General features: G+C 43.9%; 1 protein-coding gene across 1 annotated transcript; it reads right to left on the bottom strand.

Moving 5' to 3' along the window:
- Positions 1-5401: 5401 nt before the first annotated feature.
- Positions 5402-18297, bottom strand: SQLE (squalene epoxidase). The gene is made up of 11 exons (XM_075270109.1): positions 17975-18297; positions 15299-15551; positions 13986-14166; positions 13269-13365; positions 12756-12869; positions 9891-10062; positions 9484-9579; positions 8835-8977; positions 8022-8118; positions 7140-7227; positions 5402-5856 (listed from the first exon to the last, which is right to left on the bottom strand). Exons 1-11 carry the CDS (start codon positions 18224-18226, stop codon positions 5664-5666), a joined length of 1686 nt encoding a protein of 561 aa, XP_075126210.1. The 5' UTR covers positions 18227-18297; the 3' UTR covers positions 5402-5663.
- Positions 18298-19710: the final 1413 nt, after the last annotated feature.

Genomic DNA, 19710 nt, shown 5'->3' on the forward strand with positions numbered 1-19710 from the left:
ATGAGTGGTTCGATAAGGAAAAATCTATTGCATAGACTTGACCAACATGTTATGGTTCTAAAGTACTTTTAGCCACCACTAGAGGGAGCTAGGATCTGATGGTTGTTTTTTGTGTGCTCAGCAGCAGTATGCAGTAAGTGTTCTAGGATCTGTGTCTGTGCAGAGGACTCGGAGCTCTGTGTGGGGACAGCTCAGGCGTTTAGACAGCTTTACAGGGGTTGTCCTACAGTGTTGGCCAAAAGTATTGGCACCCCTGCAATCCTGTCAGATAATACTCATTTTCTTCCAGAAAATGATTGCAATCACACATTCTTTGGTATTATCTTCATTTAATTTGTCTTCAATGGAAAACCACAAAAAGAATTGTCAAAAAGCCAAATTGGATATAATTCCACAGCAAACATAAAAAAGGGGGTGGACAAAAGTCATGTGATGCTTCTCTAATTTGCGTAATTAACAGCACCTGTTTCTTACATGAGGCACCTAACAGGTGGTGGCAATAACTAAATCACACTTGCAGCCTGTTGAAATGGATTAAAGTTGACTCCACCTCTGTCCTGTGTCCTTGTGTGACCACATTGAGCATGGAGAAATGAAAGAAGACCAAAGAACTGTCTGAGGACTTGAGAAGCAAAATTGTGAGGAAGCATGAGCAATCTCAAGGCTACAAGTCCATCTCCAAAGACCTGAATGTTCCTGTGTCTACCGTGCGCAGTGTCATCAAGAAGTGTAAAGCCCATGGCACTGTGGCTAACCTCCCTAGATGTGGACGCAAAAGAAACATTGACCAGAGATTTCAACACAAGATTGTGCGGATGGCGGATAAAGAACCTCGACTAACATCCAAACAAGTCCAAGCTGCCCTGCAGTCCGAGGGTACAACAGTGTCACCCCGTACTATCCAGTGTCAGCGTCTGAATGAGAAGGGACTGTATGGAAGGAGACCCAGGAAGACCCCACTTCTTACCCAGAGACAGTGTGAGAAAGCGGGGTCTCCCTCAGAGGTCAGGGCTCTTCCAGCAGGACAAGGACCCAAAACACACTTCAGGTCAGCACTAGAAAATGGTGGTGAGAGAAAGCCCTGGAGACTTGTAAAGTGGCAGCAATGAGTCCAGCCCTGAATCCCATAGAACACCTGTGGGGGAGGGGGAGAGATCTCTTGGTGGCAGTTTGGAGAAGGCCCCCTTCACATCTCAGGGGGGACCTGGAGCAGGAGCCAAAGAAGAAGGGTCTAAGATTCCAGCAGAGCCTTGTAAGAAACTCATTGCTGGTTAGCGGAAGCGGTTGTACGCAGTTATTGTGTCTAAAGGTTGTGCTACCAAGTATTAGGCTGAGGGCGCCAATACTTCTGTCCGCACCAGTTTTGGAGTTTTGTGTAAAATGATCAATGATTTGACTTTTTTTTTCATTGTCTTTTGTGTTTTTTCATTGCAAGCAAAATAAATGAAGATATTACCAAAGAGTTTGTGCTTGTAATCATTATCTGGAAGAACACGAGTATTATCTGACAGAATTGCAGGGGTACAGCACATCTCTGCTGCAGGACAACTGAAAGTTCAGCAGGGACCATTAATGCAACCGTCCTGGAGCAACCAGCGAATTAGCAGGGATTATGTAGGCAAAAAAAAAAATGATGCCAAAATGGAAAAAGTAAGTGCCCCCCATGAATCATAGCTTGAAGAACCACAACCTGTAATCTTGGTTTCTGGATGACTTTATCACCTTGATCTTGATGAATTTTGTCTGACTCTCCTTTACAACATTGCTTTATGTCATTGAGGTTTGTGGACATTTGTTTCTGCCAGTGCACTGGATGGTAGTGCCAGTCTTCTGGGCTGTACTAATAGGCCACAGTTGATGCCACGTAGATGACCACTTCTCCAGGTTGGACATCTCCAGATCTTTAGTACATCAGCGATCACAATAGCTGAGACTTCCTGCTGTTCTGTGTCCAGGTTCTTCCAAGTTGTAACGTGCAGTCCTCACTCCTCAGTACAGGCCGGGCTCATCGATGTCCATTGGAGTTCCACGATGGTTCTAGAAACATCTTGTCTGCAGACAACTCTGGTACCATGAGAGTCTTCTCAGACTGACCGTTCCAGAAGGAACATGTTTTGTTCCAGCGATGCCCCGGTGGAAAATAAAATCAATAATCAGTTGGTTTCTATGGGCAACATCTCCATGTAAAATGTCCCCGAAAGTATTTGTGCCAATTCTTTCCATATACTAACATGGTGCTAATCGGGCACTGGACCACAATACGCAACCCCGCACATGCACATCAGATTAACATGGCCTCCACCCTTACTGTGGCCCAGGCATACATGTTTTATACATTAGATTCCTGGTGCTCGGCAATTGCTCTTAGGCGTTAAGACAGACAGAAGTGACTCAATAAGGTGCAGGTAGGTTTTCTCAGGTATCTGGAGCCAGGCCAACTGCAGTGCACCCCACATTTGCAGGAGGGTCCATGGGGGGAAAAAAAAATCACAAGGATACCATGACTATCTGGGTGGTCTCGCAGATGTTCAATTGGGTTCAAGTCTGTGGAATCCAAGGCTGAGGAAGTCTTAGTCTTGTTCTTCAAACCACTGATGGAAATTTCTAGCCATGTGACATTGTCTTTCTGGAAGATTTCATCTACCAATGGAAGACAAACAGCATGTATAAGTGTATGCGATCTGTAAGGAGGGATTCATACCCAAATAGTTTCAGAGAGCCTTCCACCACACGACGAGCAGGAATTAGCTCCAGTGCATCCAAAAATACAGAAACATTTCTGAGGTTACATTCACATTTACATCAGAGACTCCACTGCAATATCCACCTGCAACCGGAGGATGAAAAGGTCGTGTATGCCTGGCTTTTTTTTTTGTCCACCAATTTCAATTTAAAAACAACAGACAATCCACAGACCCTATTGTAACCAATGGAATCAGTCCACCCTAGGATCAATACAAGATAAGTAATGTAATGCATGTACACAGTGACTGCACCAGCAGAATACTGAGCGCAGCTCTGGAGTATAATACAGGATAAGTAATGTAATGTATGTACACAGTGACTGCACCAGCAGAATAGTGAGCGCAGCTCTGGAGTATAATACAGGATAAGTAATGTAATGTATGTACACAGTGACTGCACCAGCAGAATAGTGAGCACAGCTCTGGAGTATAATACAGGATAAGTAATGTAATGTATGTACACAGTGACTGCACCAGCAGAATAGTGAGCGCAGCTCTGGAGTATAATACAGGATAAGTAATGTAATGTATGTACACAGTGACTGCACCAGCAGAATAGTGAGCGCAGCTCTGGAGTATAATACAGGATAAGTAATGTAATGTATGTACACAGTGACTGCACCAGCAGAATAGTGAGCGCAGCTCTGGAGTATAATACAGGTATGTAATGTAATGTATGTACAGAGTGACTGCACCAGCAGAATAGTGAGCGCAGCTCTGGAGTATAATACAGGTATGTAATGTAATGTATGTACAGAGTGACTGCACCAGCAGAATAGTGAGTGCAGCTCTGGAGTATAATACAGGATAAGTAATGTAATGTATGTACACAGTGACTGTACCAGCAGAATAGTGAGCGCAGCTCTGGAGTATAATACAGGATAAGTAATGTAATGTATGTACACAGTGATTGCACCAGCAGAATAGTGAGCGCAGCTCTGGAGTATAATACAGGTATGTAATGTAATGTATGTACAGAGTGACTGCACCAGCAGAATAGTGAGTGCAGCTCTGGAGTATAATACAGGTATGTAATGTAATGTATGTACAGAGTGACTGCACCAGCAGAATAGTGAGCGCAGCTCTGGAGTATAATACAGGTGTGTAATGTAATGTATGTACAGAGTGACTGCACCAGCAGAATAGTGAGTGCAGCTGTGGAGTATAGTTTAGAAAAAGTGGTGTTACTTAGACTAATTTGTCCCTGGCTGGGAGGGATATTGCTGCGATAGAAACCTCCCCCCAGACTTATAATGAATCCAAGAAAGGACAAGTCCTTTAAGAAGACCTTTCATGGTTTGGGGCACATGCAGTATTATATACCTCTAGAAAGCCGACAGTGCGCTGAATTCACCGCACTATCGGCTTTCCTATTATGTGCCCCTGCTGAAGAGCTATTGGTGCTGTTACCATAGCTCTTCAGTGTCAGAAGAGTGTTTCCTGACTGTAGAGTCCATAGTGCTGTACTGTCAGATGGGGCATTCCTAACTGCCCAGCCAGGATGCCCCCCAGTACTGGTCTATTGACGAGTACTGTCAGGAGGGGGAGGGGGTGTTCATCATCACTGGGCGGTAAGGAACGCCCCATCTGACAGTCAAGAGAAGTGTTCTTGACAGACTGTCAGAAACACTCTTCTGACACTGAAGAGCTAGGGCATGTTCACATGGCGGAAACCTTTTCCTCCATGTGAACTTTGTACGTGGCTAGTCACATCGGCATCCCGCTCCTGATTAGCCCCGAATAATGGGCCTCATCGAGAGTTTAGTCTCGCGGTGCAGACGCTGCGGCTGAGTTAGCCACGGGAAGATAGGCATGAGAGGCAGGATTACCATATATAAGAATGGCCCCCATGCTGCAGTAACGCCTCCATCATAACCCACACTATCAGCTGCAGGAGGACGTGCTGCCACGGGGTTGTCTTCTGGCCACGTGTTACATCGCCCACATTCTAGTAAATCTCCGTCTCCTCTTTGTCGTAGTCTCTTATCATGACACCAACTAACAAACCGTTCACAAAACCAATTTAATTTGTAAAATTAACAACTCCGTTAAATCCAGGATGACTTTTTGCATAAAAATCTCCAAAATATAAAATATAAAAACAAAGAACTTCCACAATACATGTGTATTATACTGTACAAAAATATCTGCATATAGACCATTGGTATCTGCCATTTCTGCTGCGGCCAAACTCACATTACACAATGTGCAACGTCACCTATGGAAATATCATTTACATCTCGGTCCAGGACTCGGCCCCTTCCGAGGGCAAGGCTGTAAGTCCACACTGGCACAAGGGGGCGATACGTAGCCCAGGCACACCCTGTATTAAACACACTTGAGGGAATATTACAGGCATGTCGGAGGTGTTTGGCCCCAGGTTGGAGCAGTGGTTATAGAAGACCGACCAAGAAATATTACATGTAGGGGGTGGAGTCTATAATACTCGCTCAGTCTGCTGGTTGATGCTGCTTCCCATAGGGGGCGCCATAATGAACCCACAGCCATTATACCAGCTCAAGTATGCGGTCCACAGCTTAGGCTTTAATAAGGAATTATCCATTAACATGAATTAATACTATAATGATGCTATATCCAGGGACGATGGCTCCAGAGTTCTCTCCATTGGCCTATGTCTAGTCATTGGTCTGTTCCTCAGCAGCGGATTCTTATATATATCTTAATGCACATTTCTGGTTCTGTAAAGATTCACATAGTAGATCACGTGTTTCGGCACAGTTGCGGAATGGATCTGATCCCAGGCCAGGGTGCGAGCCGTCATGCCGTACTTTGCAATCATTCTTCTTGTATAGGATCATTATGGACCAGGTGGGCCCCCGAGTCTGTGGTGGTCCCGTGATGGGCCCCTTCATCTATAATATGCCCTCTGTGGTGGGGTTAACTGTTCAGTGTCTGGAATCAATAGACCAGGTATTTCATTTCTGAGTATATAAGAGGGAAGATGACGGAACAGGCTCGGTAGAGGACGGCGCTGCTTCTGATCAGGGCACGGGGTTTGGTCAACCAGGGTTCGGTCTTGAAGCAGATGTAAACAGCGTACAAGGCGACAGCGAAGAAATGTCCGATAAGGAGCATGGGCTTGGGGGACAAGCTGTAGGAAGAAGAACTGAGGTCAGTAACATAGAAATGTATCCTAGTATAACAATAGACGGAACATGAATGCTATTATACGCACTGGTATACACCGGCAATATTCTTGTGCTGTGCCTATATATTCTCCATTCCATACAGTTGTGGGATTACAACTCCCAGCATGTCCTGAGGTACTCTTACACTGCTATCAAACTACAACCACCAATAAGTCCATAAAGCCTTAAATATTGGATGTGGGGACCAACAAGTGGATGCAAATGAATAAGAGGTATGTTCAGTCTGTGTACTATACAGTGGACGGAGCCAGAGGCATACAGCTCTGTGCACTACATAGTAACTGGGAATGGGTACTGAGGTCAGTGGGAGCTGAGCAGGACACGGCGCTATACCTTCTTCCGTCTCTGTGCACTGTATAGTACAGGGTCAGGGGATAATCATACACATTAGGGAGAGTGTGTGCCTACATAGGAAGTACGGAGACTTACAAGTCATTCCTGCTCCGCTGGGGATTCTGGGTAAAAAATATGCAAATATATTCTCCAGGATGTAATTAGGAGAACAGTGCACTCTGTACGCCGCCCTCTAGAGGGCAGCCTCCTTAACATCACGCATGACTCAGTTAATAAGCCTACTAACATGATGCGGATTTAATTGCCAAATTAGTATTTCTATTCCAAAAGGAACAGATTCCCTGCTATGGACAGCGCTGTTTCGGTCTTTTGGACCTCCTCAGCATAGTGCAGGGATACTGATTTGGCAGAGTGAGAGACTATAGACCAGGGTCAGGGGATACTTGTAAGTCTCCGTACTGCCTATGTAGGCACACACTCTCCCTAATGTGTATGATTATCCCCTGACCCTGGTCTATAGTCTCTCACTCTGCCAAATCAGTATCCCTGCGCTATGCTGAGGAGGTCCAAAAGACCAAAACAGCGCTGTCCATAGCTGGGAATCTGTTCCTTTTGGAATAGAAATACTAATTTGGCAATTAAATCCACATCATATTAGTAGGCTTATTAACTGTGTCATGCATGATGTTAAGGAGGCTGCCCTCTAGAGGGCAGCATACAGAGGCACTGTTCTCCTAATTACATCCTGGAGAATAGATTTGCATATTTGTATAGTACAAGGAATGGAAGACGCTCCAAACAGCTGATGGGGTTATCAAACCCCCACCTTTAAGATATTAAAGGCCTAGCCTAAATATAGGTCATATATTAAATTATTATGGAAAACCCCTTTAAGTAAATCAATGAGCTGTATCTGTATCTGGTCACTTACACAGATAAGAGTCCTATGGGGCCGGCCACACATTCTCCTCCAAGTCTGAAGTAATGGAAGCAGGCTCTTCTGAGCTGGTACAGGGAATCTGGGAAGAGACAGCAACATATTCAGATGTACGAAATCAAATGACACATTGTCGACCAGATAACCAAATTGACTCTTATTTTTGTGCTTCTCCCAGGGGGCCAATTTACTCATCCGGTCTAATAGTTGTACAGCATAAACTCAGCCTGGACTGTCTACAAATGCACCAGATTTATCACAGTTACTATTGCTGGATGATACATCTTTATACTATCCAGTCTACCTTTACGCTTCCTATTGGTTGGCTTAGTTTGCACCAGAATTTTGCACCGAAAATTTGGGCACAATCCAACCCCATGCCCCCTTTTTAGCACGCTAAGCCCCTATGTTTGTTTCTCCATCATATCCGTGGTGGAATTTTACTATTCATGGAAAACAGGGGTAGATAGAAATAATTGTAATGCAACGTTGGTGCAGGCCATGTGTGCGCAAAGGTGCACGACTTCTAGCTTAGGGTATTGTTCACGCATTCAAGGGTTCCACCTCAAAATCAGCTCCAAATTCTGCCTGAAACTAACCTCAATAGGAAGTAGGAGGTGATTTTTTTTAAGCTAGCGGAAGAACGAAGGTGCAGAATTTGGGCCAGAATTTGTTCAAATGGCGTTGTGTCTGTCAGGGGGCCAAGGCAGGCCAGGGACATCTCTGTCCAAGATCGTACCAGAAATCTCTAGCAGCTCCTGTCTAGTGTCAATTTCAATTCTGTCACAAAGAACCTCCAAAAGTGCGACAGAATTATTAACATGCCAAAACCGCTCTTTATAAATCCCGTCCAGTCTCGCTATTCCTCCCACTCACCATCGGTGGCGGCGAAGAGCTCGTACAGCGCCTGGGCCAGAACATTCACCACGAAAGAGTGCGTCTTCTTCCTCAACCAGTAGAACCGCTGCTTGGCCTGAGAAGCGTGAAGACACAAGACGTCACTATAAGCCCATACATCTCTGGTCTCCCGAAGGATTGTGGGAGCCCTCGTGACGTTCCCCCGATCCTCTGCAGAGGTCCTCAGCCTGCTTAGACTGTTCATGGATAGTCTGGTCATCCATGACAAAGAGGATGGTTCTCCTTCCTCCTCGGGGTGTTTGTCTTTCAATACATTTTTGGGCCTACGATTCCCCTTTTTCCCATGCCCAGATCAATTTTAACACATTGGTGGGCTCCATGCAAAGGTTTCATAAATCGGCACCGTATCCATCATCGCCCTAACCAAATTATAATGGGCCCCTCAGTGGCCCCATACAATATAATACCCTCAGTGACTCATCATACAGTAAAGTGCCCCTGCAATGGCCCCATATAATATAATGGCCCATCACACGTTAACCTGCCCCCCCCCTCCCCCATGGCTTCACAGACATTAACCTGTCCCCCCCTCCCCCGATGCCCCCGAGTGGACCCTGCCTTTACTCCATGTTTGCTTCTGTGGTACATCATATGTGCAGGTTATTTATTGTACCGTGTTCCAGCCTGCATTGTGTTTCTGTATGCTGTACGGTTATAATCTGAGGACTGACTGTATATAAAGATTTTCGGTTAACCATCATCCTTTGCAGGAGATAAATGGAGACCCCACTGCAGAGAGAATTACACAAGCGCCAAACAAATGTTTCTTACCTTCAGGACTTGTGAGTGTTCGCTCAGATCTGGCAGATCCTGAAGGAGATTCCTCCAAATTTTCACATCATTCAGGACGACGCTCATTCCACCGCCAGTCAGCGGATGCCTCATGTTGTATGCATCGCCCAGGAGCAGGACCCCTGCACCCCAAAAAACACAGAAGACAACGGGTTCATAAGCCTTGTGGCATCATTGTGTCTACCTGAAATCAGCACTAGGGGGAGCTCATTGCCTAACAATTCATACCCCTCTCCCTAGGGGGAGCTCAATGCCTACAGATTTATACCCCTCTCACTAGGGGGAGCTCATTGACTATAGATTTATACCCCCTCACTAGGGGGCGCTCATTGCCTACAAATTTATACCCCCTCACTAGGGGGTGCTCATTGTCTACAGATTTATACCCCTCTCACTAGGGGGCGCTCATTGACTATAGATTTATACCCCCTCACTAGGGGGTGCTCATTGCCTACATATTTATACCCCCTCACTAGGGGGTGCTCATTGTCTACAGATTTATACCCCTCTCACTAGGGGGCGCTCATTGCCTACAGATTGATATCCTTCTCACTAGGGAGAGACAATTCTTGTATGTGGGCAGTATCCTGACCCCAGCTGGTATACATGCCTCCTGATGTGTACTTACCCTTCTTGTTGACAGGTGAGGGTGGCAGGAAGCTGGCGGGCATTGTCCTCAGACGGTCATTTTCAACAGCGTAGTGGAAGGGATCTTTTAAGTGCTCTGCAATAAAGTCAGAACAGATGTCAGAAATCCAGCACAACCTAGCGGGATGGGAAGCGACAACTACTCCGAGCACATTCTTAGTCTTACAACTGTAGATGTCACTTTGGAAGGCTGGGTTATGTCTGGTATTGTAATGAATGAGGCTGAACTGCAATACCAGACTCAGCCTATGATTAAGAGTGGCGCAGTTTATAGGAAAGATCATCAGACCAGAACTCTTCTATCAGGCATGGGCAGCTTCACATTTGCTGTGAGCACCAGGTGATGGTCACATGCCATGTCCCACTATGACTACCCAAGGTCCTCACCAGGAAGTTGCGGCAGGATCTTCTCCAGCATATACTCCTTAAGGTTCTTTGGCATTTCTCCCCTGATGTCGACAAGGACTCGGGTCTCGTTGGACGATATCTGGTAGATCAGGACAGGACTGGGATTGGCCAGGACGAGCTCGGCATGATTGGCCTTAAACTGTGGGGAGTCCTGAAAACAGAAGTAAAAATGGTGAAGTGTGGTTGGCCAAATATATGTACATACACAGAACTTACATAATACTACAATACAGTATCTTATACATTTACTATACACATTCTACGTAATGCTGCTATACAGTGCCATATATACATTCTACATAATACCGCTGTACTGTGCCGTATATACATTCTACATAATACCGCTATACAGTGCCATATATACATTCTACATAATACCGCTATACAGTGCCATATATACATTCTACATAATACCGCTATACAGTGCCATATATACATTCTACATAATACTGCTGTACTGTGTCATATATACATTCTACATAATACTGCTGTACTGTCATATACACATTCTACATAATACCGCTATACAGTGCCATATATACATTCTACATAATACTGCTGTACTGTGTCATATATACATTCTACATAATACCGCTATACAGTGCCATATATACATTCTACATAATACCGCTATACAGTGCCATATATACATTCTACATAATACTGCTGTACTGTGTCATATATACATTCTACATAATACCGCTATACAGTGCCATATATACATTCTACATAATACCGCTATACAGTGCCATATATACATTCTACATAATACCGCTATACAGTGCCATATATACATTCTACATAATACCGCTATACAGTGCCATATATACATTCTACATAATACTGCTGTACTGTGTCATATATACATTCTACATAATACTGCTGTACTGTGTCATATACACATTCTACATAATACCGCTATACAGTGCCATATATACATTCTACATAATACTGCTGTACTGTGTCATATATACATTCTACATAATACTGCTGTACTGTGTCATATACACATTCTACATAATACTGCTACACAGTGCCATATATACATTCTACATAATACTGCTATACAGTGCCATATATACACGTTCTATATTCTATATAATACCACTATACAGTGCCATATATACATTCTACATAATACTGCTATACAGTGCCATATATACACGTTCTATATTCTATATAATACCACTATACAGTGCCATATATACATTCTACATAATACCACTATACAGTGCCATATATACATTCTACATAATACCGCTATACAGTGCCATATACACTTATTATACACAGTCTACATAATACCCTACATGGTACCATGGGACAGGGTACGGCAGGCCCCAGACCAGCAGCCTCTATGGCTATATGTAAGCCCTAAGTCCAAAACTAGAAAAATAGCTACAGCCCTCATCCAAAGTGACATACAATTCAAAAATAGGTAAAAAACCTTGTGCACTCACTCTGTCCGTTTGCTGGTTGCTGTAAATCGTGGAACCTCAAGACCGGTGCCAGGAAATCTCTCTCGGCTGAGATGAGGTCAAATGGAAGCAAATTTGAAGAAAATCCAGCACTGCAGTCAGGTATCCGTATAAAATAAAACTTAACTTTTATTGACTTGTAGTTGCTACATTAAAAAATCTGTGTGCAGCAATAGGAGTAGCAGAAGCCTACGCGTTTCGGGATAGACCCTTACTCATGGCATACAGAGCTGTAATATGCTGCAATCTTATATAAAAATAAAAGAGACACACATAAAATCCAGGCCCCTCCCATCTGCACATAGACAGGAAGTTAATTAATTAAGCAACATCTGTGATACATGCGATAAGATGCAAGTGAAGCAGGAAAGAAAGCAGACAAAGTTGGCTGATTGTAGTCAAAATAGTTCAAACAGGTTAAGGTAAATAAGTAAATAAATCATAATTTTTAGTGACATAGATAAAACGTGACATGACCAAGAGATGTAACATCTTCATTACATAGTTGTGGCACCATACTGAAGAAACATAATGACAACATCCCTTTCTATGGTGCATAATGCACCAGGAGGATCTATCCTCCTGGTGCATTATGCACCATAGAAAGGGATGTTGTCATTATGTTTCTTCAGTATGGTGCCACAACTATGTAATGAAGATGTTACATCTCTTGGTCATGTCACGTTTTATCTATGTCACTAAAAATTATGATTTATTTACTTATTTACCTTAACCTGTTTGAACTATTTTGACTACAATCAGCCAACTTTGTCTGCTTTCTTTCCTGCTTCACTTGCATCTTATCGCATGTATCACAGATGTTGCTTAATTAATTAACTTCCTGTCTATGTGCAGATGGGAGGGGCCTGGATTTTATGTGTGTCTCTTTTATTTTTATATAAGATTGCAGCATATTACAGCTCTGTATGCCATGAGTAAGGGTCTATCCCGAAACGCGTAGGCTTCTGCTACTCCTATTGCTGCACACAGATTTTTTAACGTAGCAACTACAAGTCAATAAAAGTTAAGTTTTATTTTATACGGATACCTGACTGCAGTGCTGGATTTTCTTCAAATTTGCTTCTATATGTAAGCCCTGTCTTAGTATTTTTTACCCAAACCACAATACTTAACCCCAAGGACCCTCAGCAGACTTCTTTATAACTAGAAATCCTAACCCAGAGGACATGGATGTTATCCCGAGGCCTAAGTCCTCCACTGTATAAACAAGCCAGGGTGCTTAGTAGCATGGCCAAAACCTCTTGCGGTCAGAGCGCCCCCACATCCCTGACACAGTATACGTAATACCATATGTCAATGACAGGCCAGAAGATAACTACTACTGGAATTACCGTGAAGGACTTACCTTTAAGATGCAACCCACAAAATGGGAGGACACTGTGACCTGTCCTGAGATGAGATCCTTCCTAAACTTGGAGAAAACGCCATCAGCGACGACTGTAAGAGGAGCGCGGATTTCCTACAAAACATACATTAACTATCAATGCGCTGGTCTTAATACAAGGAAGAACAAGTCTGAGATGACAACCATTAAGGACCTATTCACACAGCCATGTTCAGTCTGAGACCTACAGTCCGTATGACGGCCGCATTCCCCGGACTGACTGCGGCTTGTCGGAACTGATCTCACAGGGTGACAGGGATTTGTGATGCCAAGAGTACCCCAATGGCCGCCATACTGATGCCCTGAGTACAGGACAGTAGACCTGCCCCTTGGTAATCTGGAGACTCGCAGCACCATAAATCACTAGGATACTGTGTCCTGGTCCATACAAGTTGTGGTTGGCCCAGGAAATATATCCAGCTTATGTGGCCATCTAAATGGGCCTATAGCAGATAGACAGACCCCTCATCCTACCTTCACGTCCCCGGTTTCCTTGTCCCTGTACTGGACTCCTAAGACGGTGTCATTTTCTTCAATTAACTGCTGAACGGTTCCCTCGATGTACTGCGTGCTGCAAAACAAGAAACATTGGTCCTGAATGTGGTCACAAAGGTACAAAGTGATGTCTATGATGGAATATGTGGGATAACAGGACATCCACCTGAACCTAGGATGCACGGGTGAGTATGTGGGAACACCTAAATGACAGAAACGCGCTTATGATCTACAAAAAAACACCTGGTATTGTAGTTCCTTCCAAGTAATCTCCAAAAACATCTCACACTCACGGCCATTTTAACCTTAGGGCCAACGGTGCATCTACTCCAGGTCCTATGGTAGCAGGGGCCACCTCAACCGCCCCTTGGCCCACCATGTTGGTTTCCGATTAGGAACTGTCTGATGTATTGTACAGACACTGAATAGGAATTTCCAAAAATTCTTATTTTCAGATACCGATTCATAATTTCCAAAAACACCTCATTTCCACACAATAGTATGTGATCGCCAAAACCAGCTTATTCCCAAACCCTCATGATCTCCAAAAACACTTGATCTACAGACATGCGATCTCCAAAAAGACCTACTTGCTCCCATAACCGGGTGGAAACGCGTATGAAGGCATCTACCCAAACCCTCAGATAAGAAAATAAACAGGACAACACTATTTGCTCCGGAGGTTTGTCCACTTACTTGGGTTCTGCCATGGCCATCTTACGGAGCCCCATGATAAAGCGTCCATGATGGAAGGCCCTGCCGCACTGCAGCTGCTCCTCCTTGTTCTTAGGGTACGGGATCTCCACTTCTGCTTTACTTTCAATATCATGAACAACATATCCGTGAACCACGTGGGCATCCAGACCTTCCACTGCATCTGGAAAGAGAGCAACATATAAGCGTCTACAGGAATGAGGAGTGTCACTTACAGGTGGCTACATCATGAACTGTCAGGAAACAGTCAACATGTAGTTTGTAAGGCAAAAAACAAACAACACCGAGCCGATCCTCGTGTATTACCACTGGAAGAAAATGTGGTTTAAATGTAGAGACAAGTTCTTGCTCACCTGGGTGGGTTGTGAGGAGGTCACAACAACCCAAATAACCTTGAGAGCAAGCAAATCCAGGGTATGTAGAATAAGGTGGAGGGCAGCAGCTGCAGGACCGTTACACGAACGGGAACGTACAACGAAAAATTGGGGCCGGCCTGATACAATACTCAGCCTGAAGAACAGCACTCACCCAGAAGATGACAGAAATTTCTGGCCTGGATGGCTCCAAACATCATGTCATCTTCTGGGTGAGCGCTGTTCTTCAGGCTGAGCATTGTATCAGGCCGGCCCCAATTTTTCGTTGTAACATGTAGTTTGTATATTTTGTAGACCAGCACACAAGAATTCTGCATTCTCCTAACTTCAAAGTGCTGTTTTTATGTTAAAGGACCCCCCAGGACCTCTACAGATCAGCTGATTGAAGTGACTGTAGGGTTTGGTTGAGTCTCCTTCCGGAATACCAAGCACAACGCCATTGTTAGAGTTAAGTCCTCCATCTTTGTATTTTGTGAGCCATCTTGTAACCTTTTTCATATAAACTGTATACGTATGTCTGTTTAAAGTTCAAGAGGCCCTTTTGGGTGGTTAAGGAATGCTGTGTGGATGAATCCTTATCTTTGTCTATCTCAAGGGTCTCATCTTTTGAAGATGCAGCTGACTATTTGTATATATCTTATCTCTTTTACTCGATGTATACACTTAGAGTGTGTAGAGTGTATATACTTAGAGTTTATGTAGCCTATTCATTATCTTCAAGGTTGGAATGGATTGGCACCAGCATGTAATCTTCTCTATCTTGCCATGATAGTTCTGTGGGGGACTAGGTGTCACACCCCACCGATCAGATATTGTTGACCTATTCTAATATGTAAGTCCTGGAAACCCCATTAATCCAGTGCAATGTACATGAAGCATATCTGACCCCGCCAAAATCAAACGTCTAGCGCCATCACTTACCACCAAGGCCAAGGTCCTTCAGGGCTTGATACCCTCCAGGTTGCAGTAGCTCCCCCACAATACGATCGGGTTCCTTCAGATCCCTTTCAATGACAGCAACCCTCCTTCCATCTCTGGATAAGACTGCAGCAAACGCTGAGCCTAGTACACCCGACCCCACAATGATGACATCGGGGCCGTCACCATCTCTGCTCGCTGAAACAGCGGCACCGTTACTGTCAGTAGAGGCACGTAAATGGTTCTCGCCTTTCCTCTGCAAAAAAAAAAAGACAAAATAATTTGCATCTTATTCACAGACCCCTCATAACAAAATCTTCCAGACACAGGAACCTATGGAAAGGGAAGGCTCAGGGTGAAAGAATTAGAAAGTCTTATTCCCATTACTATGTGACTCGTTACACACCGGCTTACGCTCCATTCCTGAAGAGGTCACCACTTTCCTGTAGAGCTGCAAGTCAGTGTCTAGTAATAATGGCTGGGGTCAGTGGTAGCCGAAAATCCAGCTGTCAGATATGTATAGTATCAATAATCTCAATACACCACCGCCCGCTCCCACTGCGCAGCGCCTACAACAAAGCAGCTGACAGTGCCCGGGGGTGGAGTCGTCCTGTACAGGTTTGTGTGCAGATCATGGCGTGACTCCTACATTTATTGCCAAGGATAGTAAAGACATATTATACGCAGGAAGTCTACACCGGAGGATGAAATACAAGCGGCAAAACCGAGACTCTGCAAGAGCTGTATCTACATAGGGTGGTGTCAGAAACAAAGGAGGTTATATAAATCCTGGTCTACATATAGAGAACGGGAGGGAGCGGGATAGACCGGAGTAACTATAATGGTGGCAGCTGTGACCGGGTCCAGACGGCAGGGATAACTCCCTTGATCATCTCTGATTTCCTTTGATGTCCAGTAATCTGTGCATGGTAAATTTATTTACCAGGGTGCACTGGAGTGAGGAGATTTATGATACACAGCCTTCCACTGTCAGAAAGGGAAAAATTAACCCTTTCATGGTAAAAGTATCAGCTGGTCAGTAGAATATAGTCAAGAAGGGATTCTGAGAAGGAGAATGCGACTCAAAAGAGGGTACAGTGAATATGTGGGGGGGCAACAACAACTGGGTATGAGAATAACAAGACGCTTGTATGGACAGACATGTTGTGGAGAGTTGTCATGGTGGTCTGGGCCAGAAAGAGGAGGAAAGGGAAATATAAATACTGCTGATATGTACGGATGGGACATGACTGATAGTCATGAGGAAAGTGCTTATACTGATCCCGCTACCACACTAGATCGCTTCTGATGAAAGTCTAAGGACCGAAACGTCATATCTAATTGATCTAGCCTGTCTTTCTATGCCAATTTTTTGCATTGTGTCAAAAGGCGTTAACTATATTGTAAAATAAATCTCTATATTCCTTTGATCACAAAACAGTGTGTGCAGCAAAATCTATTTTCATAGATACATGCAGACAGATAGAAATAAGTCAGACTTACATTAGGTGGATAGATAAATTAGAAATAGATCAATATTTAGATAAAATAGAAAACACTAGATCATATTTACATATACAGACAGACAGCAGTCCCACTCATAGATAGGTGATGTGGACGCTCTCGGCTCAGTCCAGTAATCGCTGGTGATTCCTGATTTCTAGAATAATCCTCGCTGTGAGAACATTATCCGCTTTAAGTCTCATTGAAACTCACCGACTACATGACGTTACATCAGGGCGCAGACAACACTCATCTATATACTTATATAAACATATATATGTAACAGTGACAACCGCATATGATACAATGTAACCTACTGCCTTCTAATGCAAAAGGAAACTTCTTTCCATTTGTTCTAGATCTTTCTGTATCTGATACAATGGCAGCTATAACATTACGGAGTGGTTTAGTGCAAAAAAGACACACAGATAGGGATATATAAATATACCACACATAGATAGATAGATAGATAGATAGATAGATAGATAGATAGATAGATAGAGAGAGAGAGAGAGAGAGAGATAGATAGATAGATAGATAGATAGATAGATAGATAATAGATAGATAGATAGATAGATAGATAGGAGATAGATAGATAGATAGATAGATAGGAGATAGATAGATAGATAGGAGATAGATAGATAGATAGATAGATAGATAGATAGATAGACAGGAGATAGATAGATAGATAGATAGATAGGAGATAGATAGATAGATAGGAGATAGATAGATAGATAGATAGATAGATAGATAGATAGGAGATAGATAGATAGATAGATAGATAGATAGATAGATAGATAGATAGATAGGAGATAGATAGATAGATAGGAGATAGATAGATAGATAGGAGATAGATAGATAGATAGATAGATAGATAGATAGATAGATAGATAGACAGGAGATAGATAGATAGATAGATAGATAGATAGATAGGAGATAGATAGATAGATAGATAGATAGATAGATAGATAGATAGATAGATAGGAGATAGATAGGTAGATAGATAGATAGGAGATAGATAGGAGATAGATAGATAGACACTTATATTATACATATCAATATATTCTACACACACACACGTACATATATACACGCACACATTAACACATATAAACACACGCACATATATATATATATATTATACATTGCATATATGACACCCCGGGATTTTCATACCTGTTTGACCCCATTCACACCAGCCTTCCCCAGCTCTTTGGGCCCATGGAGGTTGAGTATCCTGGAAATAATCCCCGGACTCCCCTGTTTCTGGGCCCCGAGTCGCCCCCGATAGCGAAGCAGAGATAGCACCAAGCCTATAGTGCAGCACCCCAAGACTGTGACCAGCACGTCCACACTGGGGGCGCTCAGGAGCTCATCACACTTCTTATACACATAGGTAAAGGTGGCCACCCCAAGGAAGGTCCACATCTTCTAGACGACCCGGGAGGAATAGACAAACCCTCTAAAGTGATTCCAGCGATACAAAGCAAAACTAGAATATTGCAAAAAATGGTTTCAAAAAATTGCAAAAAATATTCAAAAATTAAATAAATATGCAAGAAAATAAATAATGAAAAAATCCCGAAAATATCTTCAAATAAAATATAAATAGAGGAGGCAGCAGGGATCCGGCATAGGAGAGGCGCAGAGCCGCACTCAGGTGTGAACAGGGTGCAGTGTGACAGCTCTCACCTGCAGGCACCGGCTCTAGTTACATGCAGGGGGTGTGCTCACAGTCACTCTGCATCACCAGCTCCCCTGCACACTCCTCTATGGGATGGATCCCTCTGCCAAGCTCCAATACTCAGCATCAAAGGATGGACGAGCAAGGCGTTGGGGCGGAGCCAAAACTCAGCCTCAGCAGCAAGCAGCGGCCGGGGTTGCCCAGCAACCAGTACCGCGTCACCCGAGAGGGCGTGGTTACGATTCCTAGAAAGGCCTGGCCCACTCAGCGCGCAAGTTCCTGAGTCCCGCCCACCGTCGTTTACAGCCAATGAGAAGCCGTCGCTAAGGTGAGCAGAGCTCACGCTATGGACGGATCAGCCAATGGGAGGGGTCGTGCGCTTCGCTCCAGATCGGACTCTACGCTCGGAGCTGTAGTGCGATGTGACGAGAGGGGAGGGGCGGGGCCTGACGAGAAGGCGGGAATGGGAGGGCGCTGAGGTGAAGACGGTTTTTACAGTAGACGTATGGAATAGAATGGCCGTGATGTGACTGAGGGCTGTGTAGTCTCTACGGCCATGACGTGACACGGTGGGAGGGACGCGCAGTACATAGTACGTGTAGGGACCAGGGTTACATAAGTTTCCTGAGGTAAAAACTTGTTTTCTGAGGAAAAATCGACGTCGTGATCGCTTTATAAGGAGGTGCAGCAGACTTTCTTTACTTACATTATATTTTTCTTACACATTTCAAGATGTATTTTGCAAGGTCTTAAAGAAATTCATGTCCTATTGTGTACAACGGGGTCCCACAGCCGGTTAGGACACGTGAATTAGCCCCACTAAGAAGTAATCAAGTTCGAGAATCAGACGCGGATTTGTCAGAGAGAAAATTGTTCACAACTTGGATGCGGAATCCACCCGAAATCTATAAAAATGTGGCGTATTACAGTACCTGCGAAATGGAGGAGATTCTGGCTAATCCCATCCGCACACTGGAGGAAAAAGATCCGTAACGGAAAGGCGGCGATTTAAAAAAACGTTGAGTTTTTGTAAATCACAGCATGTCAATTACACCTATGGAGATACCGGCGTTTTCCATATAGGTATAATAGAAGCAGAAAGTCCACAGAGGAAGAATCCATGGATTTTCTGTGAATAACGTTGCGGGAAAAAAATGTGATGCGTTTCCACCACATTTTTTCGTAGCATTTTGTTGACGCACCTCGCTATGTGGTGCCTTAGCCTCAA

This window comes from Leptodactylus fuscus, chromosome 4 (assembly GCF_031893055.1).
Source record: "Leptodactylus fuscus isolate aLepFus1 chromosome 4, aLepFus1.hap2, whole genome shotgun sequence".
In the NCBI taxonomy this organism is placed as follows: Eukaryota; Metazoa; Chordata; class Amphibia; order Anura; family Leptodactylidae; genus Leptodactylus; species Leptodactylus fuscus.

What these genes read in the sequence shown, in the direction of transcription:
- SQLE (XM_075270109.1), bottom strand. Translation starts at nt 18,226, where the DNA reads ATGTGGACCTTCCTTGGGGTGGCCACCTTTACCTATGTGTATAAGAAG. An exon ending in GAAGGACCTTGGCCTTGGTG is followed by an intron (nt 14,167 to 15,298) that starts GTAAGTGATGGC and finishes CTCTCTTTCCAG; the next exon opens with ATGCAGTGGAAGGTCTGGAT. An exon ending in CCCATAGGACTCTTATCTGT is followed by an intron (nt 5,857 to 7,139) that starts GTAAGTGACCAG and finishes TTCTTCCTACAG; the next exon opens with CTTGTCCCCCAAGCCCATGC.